At 44.0% G+C, this 12,698-nt stretch overlaps 1 protein-coding gene across 1 annotated transcript in view; it reads right to left on the bottom strand.

Annotated features, from left to right (window-relative positions):
* LOC18443655 (single myb histone 4) overlaps positions 1-12,698 on the bottom strand; it is a 36,507-nt gene continuing 23,809 nt past the window's right edge. Inside the window, exons 4-6 of the mRNA XM_011628549.3 lie at positions 3,036-3,119; positions 1,572-1,851; positions 1-265 (exon numbers count right to left, since the gene is read on the bottom strand). Of these exons, the coding sequence (XP_011626851.1) occupies positions 234-265; positions 1,572-1,851; positions 3,036-3,119 (396 nt within the window). The 3' untranslated portion in view covers positions 1-233. The remainder of the gene's footprint in view (positions 266-1,571; positions 1,852-3,035; positions 3,120-12,698) is intronic.

Genomic DNA, 12,698 nt, shown 5'->3' with positions numbered 1-12,698 from the left:
TTTATTTTTTGGATTAATCAGCTATTACCATTCCATGCTTTGAAGAGAAAATGAAGCCTTAAGCTTTAATTCCACAACTTTCAGAAAACTAAAGGTCAACTGTTTCCAACGCCCCAAGATCGAGAGAGAGAGCAAGAGAGAGAGAGAGAGGGAGGGAGGAGTACATTAATTTACAGAGTAGAATAAAACACGGCGGAAATGAGCAGATGCCACCACCACCAATGCTTTAAAGCCTAACCCACAGTTGATATCTCACCCTGCAAACCTGTCACAACAAGGTCCACGTTAATAAAACAGGTGGAGTACCCGCTCAAACCCTTCGCTAACTTTGAGAAGAAAAAGGAAATCCACATTACAGCTTAATAAACACGGAAAAACCATTAGTGCTCGAACTAACGAAGGCACTAGTCCACTTAAAATCGGTGCGACCTGTCAGATTGGTAAAAACATTGGAGGATTTTATTAGGAAATTACATGATTCTAATGCCAAAATTAATATAACCTATGAAATCATTACTTATAAAGTTGAAGTGAAGAAGAACTAGGTATGCCTTGTTCCCCATTAAAGAGAAAGAGAGAAAACAAGTGGTTCAAAAGGGAGGAAAATAAAATTTTTAAAGGGTTTGGTTTCTATAAGGTTGCAACCTTAAACAATCCAATTAAGGCACACCTCCAAATTTTATCATGTAATTTTCGTGAAAAAATTCTTAGGATTATCTCAAAATCTATTTTCATATCTAATTATACAATTCTAAACTAAAAAAATGGTTAAAATTAAACAGATCTATAAACATATGAAAATATTGAAAATAGACAGACTCAATCTGTTTTTTCTTTCATATTTATACATTTCGATGTCGAGATGATCAATTAGAGGGTTTTTCAACATTAAATCAACCTTTTCCGATGGATTTTTGAGGTGCATATGTAATCCTACATTTTAAGATTGCAACCTCATATAAACTTTTTCTATTTTTAAATAAAAAAAATTGCAGAAAAAAAGTGAAGAATGCATGCCAAAATGGTAAGTAAGAAAAAACTTCCTTGACGATTCTTGACAAAATCTTGAGATCTTTTGGATAAATGATTTTGGAAAGATTTTTGACAAAATATCATGTGCAATCAAAATAGAAAAGATAAGGAAAAGACAATCATGCCAAAGAATAGCAAGAGAGATGGGAGGGGAAAGATTTAGGCCGGTTCATCCAAGAGAACTTGCAAAACCGGCAGTCAAACCAGTTCAACCAGTCAACCACCAGTTTTGACCAATTCTCAAGAAATACTGGTTTATTGTTCATGTTGGACCGAACAAGGGTCCGGTTACCGGTTTTGCTGTTGGACTATTCATTCCGGTTTTCATAACTAAGGAAAAAATTGCTATTTCCTCCTAGAGAAGAAAATGATAACACAAAGCGCCATCTATCTCTAAGACCTTTATTTAGGAAAATATTAGCAGCAAGAACCATATCTTTCTAATTTTGCTTCATTGAAAAGCTTAGGCTCCTGGCAGTCTCCTAGTTTCTTGACATTGAAAGTAAAGAATGGCAAGATGACTATAAAGCAGTCCTTACACTGACTATATAGGTTCTTTGCAAGCAGAAGAAGAGCATCGGATTCTTCAGCCAGCTTTGAGATCCAGGCTGCTTCATTGGCGGACTCATTCGCAAGCTCAAACCTGTACTCGGCCTCTGCTATTCTGCATGCAGCATAGGCTGCTGCTTCCTCAACTCCATTGACGTGGTTTCCAGGAAAGCTCTGAGGAGGTCCATGGCGGTTCAGTTGATCGGGCTGCCTCTGAAAAGAGGTTTTGATGCTTGATGATGGATTCTTAAGTTTGTAGTTACTCTGGATCTGCAATTAGTTCACTTAGTTGTAGCAATTGACACCATGAGATTGGGAAGGATAGAGAGATTAAGATGCAGATCAAGCTTTATCAAAGCTTAGCATTATCATATCTGATATACTATGTCAACTAACAAAGGAAGTGAAACCATGGAGATGGGGTATGGTTGTCCCATGAGAATCCAGAAACAACAACAATATAAGGGTACCATGAGTTTGAAAGAACAAAAATTCTGGATATTTTGAAAAACCAAAGCAATCCCAATAGGTAAGAGGTGTATGTGATGTATTATGGTTCTAGACAGAACATGGTATGGCATTTGTCTGGGACAAAACAGAGATGAAAGGCAATAGAAATATTGAGAGGAATGACATCAATCATCAGATCGTCTATTTGCCAACAAATAAAAAGTTCACAGTAGCTCCAGTTTTCCCACTACCAAATGTCCTCCAATGCCCTCATTGAAAATGTTAGGCATTAAAGGAAATGGTATGATCTATATAGACCAGGTGTGCCAGGACTCGCCGCAGCCAAGGCACTCGTCCCGTGACCCAGGGGAGTTAGAGTCCAGAACACAGGGCCTTTTGGCCCTAAAAGAATTTAAAGAAAAAATAGAAAAATTTGAAAAAAATAGAAAACTTCTAGTACAAGTAAATTGAAACCTAAAACAAATTTTAAAAGTTAAAAGAAGCTTAAAAATGTAAAGAAAAAAGGATTTAAAAAAAAAAACTGATTTACAGTTCGGGACATTTTAAAAAATTCCAAAAAAGAGGAAAATGTAAAAATAGTGATTATGGCAAAAAACACTCACCAATCATTGCCAAATACATCCAAATCATGTATAAAAAGATTATAAAACAATTTTCAATGCCACTTTAGACTGTGATTTTGGTGGTTGAAATTAGGATAAAAACAGAGAGTCAACACAAGCAGAAAAAATCAATGATCAAGAGACATCATGGAGGAACTTCCAGTGCTCGAGAATGTCAACGTTCACAAAAAGCATCATCAAACATCCTTCCCAAGTAAAATACAGTAGGCACATAACAAGCCAATTAAATCACAGACACAGAATGGTGCATCACATAAAAGGCAAGCAAGTCCACTAAGGAAAGGACAAACCCTGGTGCAACCAGTATAACAGGATGGCAAACCAAATTTTATCCAAAAGTGTAAAGATCCAATTGATCACCTTCTCAATTTTCTCTTGAGCAACCAGCCTTCTCAACTTCGCAGTGAGCACCCTTCTGAAATTCGGTGGTATCTCGTTTCTTTCCTGTAAAATGCATAAGAAAATACCCAATAAGTATTGCTTAATTATACTTCAATGTGAAGAACATCAGCAAGGATCATATAATTTTAAAGAAACAATAATGAAGTTCCAGATGTTAATCTTGTGAAATTAGATGTTGATCTCAGCGATACCTTAACATCTCTTTTGTTTTCCCTTGATGAATAATAACTTTTGAGTAAAGAAAAGCACAAGTAAATTACAGGAGACCAGGATACCACGACTTAAGTCCATACCCATATAACCATGTTTCCAAACCTATCCAATGCATTAAAATTCGACTCACAGTCAACATGACTAGGTTAATCACTGAGTTTTAAAAAGGAAAACTCAGAATTCAGATGAGTCAAGAAAAGCTTCGTCGTTATCAAACAAGCTGAACCCTCGTCTCCTTTCTTGTTCAGAATCGCGCCCTTTGTGAAGTAAATGAAACAATATTCAAGGCAACACATTAGGCAAAATGGATTTTGTATACCATCTAGAAATGCTTGAACACAGCATAACTTTTCTTGGGGCATAGGTGTCACAAGCTTTCCCTAGAATTTAAAGAATGTTGAGCTAGCCAAGGGCCACAAATTAACCATATGAGACCAGGTCAAGATGGATAACTCAACCTTTCACAAATATAGGAACCAAGGTGCATTTAAAGACTTCTTGTTTGAATGAGTTTAGGGTTTTGCTTTGAAGTTTTGAGTGCCTAAATCGATCCTACCTGCAACATATTCATGCGAGGGAAGTCTCGACTCTTATTAATTCCCAGGGATTATATAGAGCTTTTGGATATTGAACAAGTATAAATCAAGTTGCCCTGGTTTTAGACAAACATTGACGTATACAAGATAGTGGGCAAAGGGAGAAAGGGGAACTAACTTATCAAGCTATTTGTCAACCAATCACGTGACAGCAATGAGGTTCCCTAACAAGCGAATTGGTACACCACATCCTCATTAGCTTTGCGTGAAATGTGATTAAAGGATGGTCTAGAAGCAGACTAGACAATAATTCCACCATAACAGGAGCCAGTCTCTAAGGCCCCATTTGGTTCCCTAGTAATGGGTAACCTGGGGAGAGGAGATGCCACTCCTGGAACTGGCATCTCCTAGAATATAGGTGTCTGCTGGTTGGATAGAATTTCGTAAGAGACTTGGAAGATGCCTTTCCACTGTTTTGATTGCCTGGAAGACGTGTCTCCCAGAGAAAGATGAGACAGAGGGAGAGAACTAGATGAGAGAAGAACGCCTAAAATTTTACAAAGAAAAATAAACAGAGGGACAAAATTCCCTACAGTCACATGCTCTTTTCTCCTAAAACATCTCCCTTATTACATTTCCTTATATTCACACATCTTTTCTAAGTTTTAGGGAACTAATATACGGCGTGGTTTCTACAACGTTGCAACCTTAAACAATCTAATTAAGGGGCACCTTCAAATTTTATCATAACATGTAATTTTGGTGTTAAATCCTTTTAGGATTATCTGAAAATCTATTTTTATATCTAATTATAAAATTTTATACTTCAAAAATAGTTAAAATCAAGTAGATCTACAAATATATGAAAATCTTGAAATGGACGGTCTAGATAATGTGTTGCAAGATGCACTCTTTCTAGACTCAAAATCTTCCTTTTTTTCATATTCATACATCTTCTCCATGTCGAGAAGATCAATTAGAGGGTTTTTCAACTTTAAAACAACCTTTTCCGATAGATTTTTGAGGAGCATCTGTAATTCTACATTTTAAGGTTGCAACCTTATATAAACTTTTTCTATATTAAAATGAAATAATAAATAATTTTATGCTAGAATCTTTACCTTCAACAAGCCAGAGTTGCTCAGAGGGTTGATCCCTAAGGAGCTACATGCCACGAGGCATGCATAAGGCTACCTGGGACTTGGTATCCCACCACCCCTCATCCATTTTCTTTCTAGGTCCTGTGTCAAGAAACCATGGGACTCCTAGCACTCTTAAGGCCTTCATGATAACCATGTCCTTCATTCAATCCCCAACTATCCATGTGTCTGATTGCCTTCCAATTATATCTTTACTTTCTAATCCAGATGAGCCAGACTCGCTCCAGGATGGCGATGGGCCTTACCATCCAAAGAATTCCTCCCTTCTAAGGAAGGGGTAAAGCTTCCAAAAACTGAAGACATACTCGCCAACTTAGGGGCAACAAAGTGTACCGCAAATAAGCTCAGAATGTGGTCCACATAATCCAAGCAAAAAGGCAATGAATGAAGTGGTGGTCCACAAACTCTTTGCACTTCGATACATGAATCATATATTCGGGCATTGCATCCTCCTAAGCTGAAGACAATCTCCTTTAACGTGTTATCCATACCATTAGGCAACAGAGCCATAAAAAGGTACAGGGCAGACAAGGATGTCCATATATCTATGGGGCAAAGACCACTAAGAAATGATCTCAATGATAAGACCCCACTCTTATCATGATGCTGACTAAGCCAAAACCACCCCGTGCCCAAGGATGAGAATTACTCAAGAAAGCCAAAGTCACTTGCCATTGGTCTCTTCATCAGAAAGATATTCATCAATTACGTGGCATAAGAACATTCTCCCAGAGTGTCTCCCATATTACACATGGAGTAAAACATCAGGATTCCGAACAAACCAGCCAATCTAGGAAACTGGTCTCAGATGGGTCAGCACCACACCAAATGCCAAAAAATCAACTTGTCCTATCCCCTCCTCAAAAGGTAAAGATGCTGAGGAAATGCCACAACAGAACACCAAATTCTGGAGTGTTTGCCAGGGGTTTAATTTTCCACCTTGCTACAATACTTATCCATGTTAACCCTCCTGCACAAGCTGCTCCCTTCTACTCCAAATCATCAAAGGCACTTAGCCATAAGCGCTTTATTTGTTAAAGCAACCCCAAGCCCTCTAGTTTGGGCCTGCAAACCTCTTCTCACTTCACTATGTGGAACTTCTGTTTCATTACTACCTAACTAGAGGAACTGGTGATGGATTAATTCAAGTCTTTCAATAACCCGGTAAGGAGCAAGGATAAGTGACATACCGTAAACTTTATGTCCTCAAAGATTTGTGCTAATAAGAGAGCGAGAAATGTGAGAAAGAGGGAGAAGAAGACATAAGTAGGAGGAAACTCAATATTATCATTCTCAAAAAAAAAAAAAAAAAAAAGGGAAGGGACGCTAAAATTTTGGATGGAGGAGAGAGACGCTTGAGACCTCGTGAGATAAGAAGAAACATGGATGGTTGTTTGGTGTGAGCAATATATGAAAAGGACTAGGCGGCATTTAGTCTGTGAGGCAGCCTTGCTTGAAGTGCTCTAGGGAGTTTCAGGTGGTTAAAAAGAAAAGTATTTCATTTTTTTTTGGGTAAGTAGCTATTTCAGAGGTTTGTATTTTGGAATATCAATTATTTTAAAAAATATTAAAATAGGATTTTGCTCTATCAATGAGGAGAAGGCGTCGTCGTCTACTTCCCGCCCTCAGCTGGAACCACATCTACAATCTTTATCCCAGCCCCTACCGCCCCTCCCCCACCCCCCACACTTCTCTCCTCTCCCACGAGGGGATCCAAGTTCTTTAATTCGAAGGTTAAGCACGTTCTGCAGTCTTCCTCCTCACAAGTGGTCGCCTCTGCAAACACAACCCATGTTTCCGCTTCCTCCTCGCAAGTGGTAGCCGCTGCAAAAATAACTCTTGTTTTCCCTGCCTCACCTGCTGGTTCAAATGGGGTCTCCGCCTCCCCACCCCCCAGACACCCCTTCTTCGTTTCGCCCCTTCCGCATATCCACACCCTCAGAGGAGTCTACCCTGCTCAAATCAAAATTTCTTGCCTCTATGGTGGGTAGCTTCCAACCCAGACAAGACGATGTTAGAGGTATCGAAAAATGGGCCCAACGCCTCTGAAAGGACCCTAATCTCACTTGCAGACGCCTATCTAGTGGTGACTTCCTCTTCCCCTTCCCTTCACAAGAACACGCTCGCCATATTCCACAGGAACCCATCTCGACAACTTTCAAAGGGGCCACCCTCCACCTTTGTGCGTGATCCACCAAGGAAGGGTCCTTTAGGAAGCAAAGGATCTGACTCACCATGGACTACTTACCACTTCATGCGTGGCCACCGTCCACCTTTAGGAGAGTGGCTGAAGCTTGTGGAAATCTCTCCAATGGAAATCAATAAAAACGCTTCCTCTCAGGTCCATTCGACTCCTCTTGGAGTTCTACCAATCTCATCCCACCCAGCATTTGGCTTGAAGTCGAAGACCTCTAATTCCCGATCTCGCTCTCGTGATCGGCGGCCTCTCCACCCTCAGCCAACGTCTTTAACCATTCGGATCCTCCTCAGGCCAAGAGCTCCTCTTCCTCCCGCTGGAAAACGTCTCGAGGAATCTGGAAAACGTCTCGAGGAAATCTGGCCACAATCGGTGGTGCCGTCGGCAGCCCCCCTCACAGCCTCGCTTCGCCCAGGGAGCGCAACCGACGCAATCCTCCCAAACCACCACAGCCTACCACCTAGCAACCACCTGGCGATCGCTCGACTGTCTCTGGACACTGAAATGACCTTCCGCCAACATTGCAGTTAGCAGCGGTACCTTTCTTGCCAGGCTCTAAGCCCGATGGCGGCGGGGTTGTCGAACCTCGTACGTTCCCCTCTATTCCAATCGTCACCTCTCCTCACCGACCCGGTAAGAAGGTAATAGTGGACCGTGAACCCTCCCCCCTTTCTGGGTTGTCGGGCTTTTCTGGTGACCTCGACCCGTCTTCCTGTACCAGGCTTGGCTATCTCTTGGTACCTGAGGACCATACGTGTCCGACTCTTATCCCTAGAACCTCTTCTGCAAGCTCGACACCTGCCTTCACCGGTCCTGCTTCCGCCCGCCCTTCGCTCTGCCCAGCTGACACGTCTCCTGTCGTGCAGCCCCTTCCACACATGTCGCCCCTAACCCCTCGCAAGCCGCCCCCCTCACCTACCCTGTCATCTCACCAGACGCCTTCTACACCTACCACCCCTCCTTCGCCGCCTGCGGAGGAGCCACCTGTTCACCACCCCCTTTGCGGTGACAACACCTCATCCCACCCCCTGCCTCGAGATCTAAGATTCTCGAGGGCACCTATTGTTCCCCTTCCCTTGATGTTCATCTGTTCCCCTTCTCCCTTACCCTCTTTTACCGCCTCTTCTCCCCTCCCACAGGTACCATCTCCCTTACCCTCTTTTACCGCCTCTTCTCCCCTCCCTCAGGCACCATCTTCTAACCCTCAGCCTCTTCCCTCCCACTCCGAATCCTCTCCCATCTTTGAGGACCTTTACCTGGAGCCCAACCTCCCGAACCTGTACTCATCCTCTCCCTCTTTGTCTCCTACGCACCGTCCCTCTTTACCCTGGACTTCTTCTCCTCCGCCCTCTTTTCCCCCTTCCCCTTTCCCCCTCACCTTTTTTAACTTTGACCTTCCTCCCCTCGGACTTCCCCACAAAGGTTGGTCTAGTCTAGACCCTCAAGACCCCTTCATCAAATCTTCCTGATATGGACAGACCACAATTCCCTTATGGTATAGTGGCGGTGCACTCCCTTTGACCCTTCTCCCCCTAGCTCCTCATTGCTTGCCCCCCATCTCCCCTATTCTCCGCACCTTGTACACATATGCTGAGTTAAAACTCTGGACTCACTTACCCAGCTTCTTTCCCTTGGCCGTATTCCTCTCTTCCCTCCACCCAATCCCACCACTTTGGACCCGACGGTTCCTTCAGCCCTGCGCCTTACCACTCTTCCTCGCCTCCCCTCTTTTAAGATGCTATTTTCCCCCTTTTCCTCCCTACGCTCCAGGGCTCCCTAACCTCAAGTCTGCCTCTGCCCACGGCTCAACCCCAAGACGATACGCCTAGCCCCCCTTCCTCCCCCTCTTCTACCCCGACTCTCCTCCGACCCCCCCCGAACCTGTTGACCCTCCTGTCCCCCCCCCATCTCCAAAACTTGAAACTCTCCCCGCCTTGCCTCTTGACCTTTACCTTATCTTTTCTCTTCCCTCTCCCTCTACACCTAACCGAAAGCCTTCTAGGTCACCACCTGCACCCATCTCTCCCCCCTTGGGTAACACTAATGCAGAGGGGGTCGATGGGGATGACGACAATAGAGAACTACCCAAGTTACCAGGCAGAGAGCAGCCCAAGTCACCAACTGCACCCATCTCTCCCCCCTCGGCTAACTTCAATGCTGAGGGGGTCGACGGGGATGGGGACAACAGAGAACTTGAAAGCATGAAGGAGATCTATCAGGTCATGGGCTTCCAACATGAAGGACCCGAGGGTCCAACTCATCGTTTCCTTCTCACAGATGCACAGAGCCGGCTTAAAATGAGTATCAAAGGACAAAGGGAGCTCCTCAACCTTTTCTCCTCGATCAGATACGACAGACACCCCCTAGAGGGGCGCTCATGTACAACCTCCTCGCCCTCTCCGAGGAGGTCCATTCGAATTGCCTCCTCTCCTGCCCCACCCCTAACCAATGAGGATCCTAATGTGGAACGTTAGAGGGTTGGGACAGGAGTCCAAAAGGGACACTGTCAAAGACCGAATCTTTAAACACCTACCCTCGATCTTAGCTCCCACTGAGACCAAAAAGCCAAAACCCACCCTCTAGCTCATCGACCATGTTTAGGGTAAAAGGCCTTGCCAATGGGCCTCCTTGCCTGTGATCGGGGCATCAGGTGGAATATGGGTGATCTGGAACCCAACTGAACATCAACTCCAGTCTTCTCATGCAGGGGAGTTCTCGGTAACTGTCCTACTTTCTCGTACTCAGATGGCTTCCCTCTCAAACTCTCTACCATTTACAAACCCAACTCAGCATCCCTTAAGCCCCACTTCTGGGCTGAATTAGACCTTGTCGCCTCCCTACCTCACCCTGCTTGGTGTTTGGGAGGGGATTTCAACATTACTAGATGGTGCCACGAGAGAAACATAAATCCCACCATTTCTAAGGGAATGATGGACTTCTCGAACTTTATTTCTCGCCATGAACTCCTAGATATTCCCCTCTAAGGCAACCGCTTTACTTAGTCTAACCACTCCTCTGAACCATCCCTCTTTAAGTTGGATCGTTTCCTCCTATCTCTGAACTGGGAGGAAAAGTTTCTCAGATCCCATGCTTTAGCCTTGCCCAAACCCACTTCGGACCATTGCCCCCTCCTCCTGAACACTCAAGCAGCCAGACAAGGACCGAAGCCTTTTAGATTTGAACTGGCCTGGCTTGAAGAGGACTCTCTCACCACCATGATTCCAAATTGGTGGAACTCCTTTTCAACCCAGGCCTCGGGTAGAGCAGGTTATAGGTTGCAAACCAAAATCCAACTCCTCAAAACCTCCCTCAAAACCTGGAGCAAGTCCTTGCAGGGAAACTACTCCCAAACCAAAAGCTCTCTGCTCAACTCCATACAAGACCTTGATCAAATAGAGGAGTCTAGACCTCTCACAGACATGGAAGTGAACCTTAGAACCCAAACCAAGCTGAAGCACTACTCCACCCTTAAAAAAGAATAACTTTATTGGTTCCAGATGTCCAGAGTCATATGGTTAAAAGCAGGGGACTAGAATACTAGTTTCTTCTACCAAATAGCTAATTGTCGCAGAAGAAACAATACTATCTCCACTATCAAGGTGGATAACCGCTATTTGGTTCAGCCGGTGGAAATTGAGTCAGCCATCCTTGGATATTTCAAGTCTCTCTACACTGCCCCTCTAGGCTACAAACCAAGGATGACCAACCTTGAGTTCCTAACCCTTCCAGACCATTGGGCACTCTGGCTTGAACGGCCTTTTTCTGACGAGGAAATCTCCAGCGCTATAAACTAATTGGCCAAAGACAGCACTGGGTCCGGATGGATTTCCCATTGCCCCTTTCAAAAAAATTTGGGAAACTTTCCTACCATACTTCAAAAGCTTCTTTGAGGAATTCTTTCGAAGGGCCATCCTTCATAAAAGGGGCAGAGGACTTTTGTCCAATTAGCCTGCTAACTCCTCATAAAAGACTCTGGCCAAGGTCCTGGCCTAAAGGATAAAACAAGTTCTCCCCCTAATCATTTCGCCGTCACAGTTAGCCTTTATCAAAAATAGGCATATCCTTAATGAGGCTGTAGTGGCACACAAGTGCCTACACTCCAGGCACTTGTCCAAGAAGCCAAGTCTAATTTTCAAAATTGATTAGGAAAAAGCCTATGACCATGTTGATTGGTCATTTCTGGAAGAGACAATGGCAAGAATGGGATTTGGGGTCCTTTGGAGAAAGTGGATGAGAGGCTGCTTTTGTCATACCCACCTTATTAACAGAACTCCTAAAGGGTTCTTTCCTTCCTCGAGGGGGCTTCGCCAAGGGGATCCTCTATCCCCATTTCTTTTTGCGATAGTCGTAGAAGTCTTTAGCTGCTCAATCACTCAAATGTACCAGGAAGGCCTCCTCACTGCCTTTAAATGCAGTTCACAAGGCCCAAAGGTCTCATTTGCAATACGCAAATGACACCTTGGTATTCTTAGATGCCTCCCCAGAAGAAATTGAAAATTTGAGGCTCTTTCTCAAATGTTTCAAGACAGCCACAGGCTTCAAGGTCAATATGGATAAATCAAAGATGATGGGGGTGGGACTTACAAACAACGAAATCAGGGCTCTCATCCCAAATTGGGAATGTAAAGTGGAGGTATTTTCCACCACCTACCTAGATATACCATTGGGATTGCGAAAGCCTAAAGAGAGACAATGGTCCCAAGTCATAGACAAAGTGGACAGGCATCTAGTAGGTTGGAAAGGGAGATACCTCTCCCTCGCTGGCCGCACTACGCTGGTTAAAGCAACACTGACTAATGCTCCGGTGTACTTAATGTCTATCTTCCACATGACAGCCTCGGTGGCCAATCGTCTAGACCAGCTTATAAGTGATTTCCTCTAGTCTGGACAGACAGAAAAAACCAGACATCACCTTATCTCTTGGCAAAAGTCCGACAACCCAAGTCTCAACCAAGTCTCAAGGAGGGCTAGCGAAAACCAGACATCACCTTATCTCTTGGGACAAAGTCTGATTACCCAAGTCTCAAGGAGGGCTAAAGATCAGGGACCTAAGAAAACACGACCTGGCTCTACTAGGGAAATGGTGGTGGCGATAGCCACCCAGACTAATTCTCTATGGGCCCAGGTTATTCGCAGAAAATACAGGATCTCGAAACATACGTGGGTGGCTGAAAGGATTTCCCCGAGTAGGGCCTCAAAAGCATGGAAGTCCTTTGCCTCCTCTCTCTCATTGTTCAAACAAGCCATCTGATTTCATCCTAGAGAAGGTACAAGAGTGTGTTTTTTGTCCAACCTTTGGATAGGACACACTCCTCTAACGGACCTCTTCCCATCCCTTTATCATCTTACCTCAAATCAAGACTCAACCATAGCAAAAGAAATGGTCCTTTCAGGGGGCCGAAGAGTCTGGAACCCCTCTTTCAGAAGAAACCTCACTGAATAGAAAACTAGACTCTTCCTCTCACTTTCGGCAGCTTTGCACCCCTACTTCCTAGCTCCACTTGGGAGGGACTCT

Source organism: Amborella trichopoda, chromosome 5 (assembly GCF_054954075.1).
Source record: "Amborella trichopoda isolate Santa Cruz 75 chromosome 5, AtrichopodaSantaCruz75HAP2 v2.0, whole genome shotgun sequence".
NCBI lineage: Eukaryota > Viridiplantae > Streptophyta > Magnoliopsida > Amborellales > Amborellaceae > Amborella > Amborella trichopoda.
Note: the sequence above shows the minus strand (reverse complement) of the source record. Positions and strands in the feature narration are given on the sequence as shown.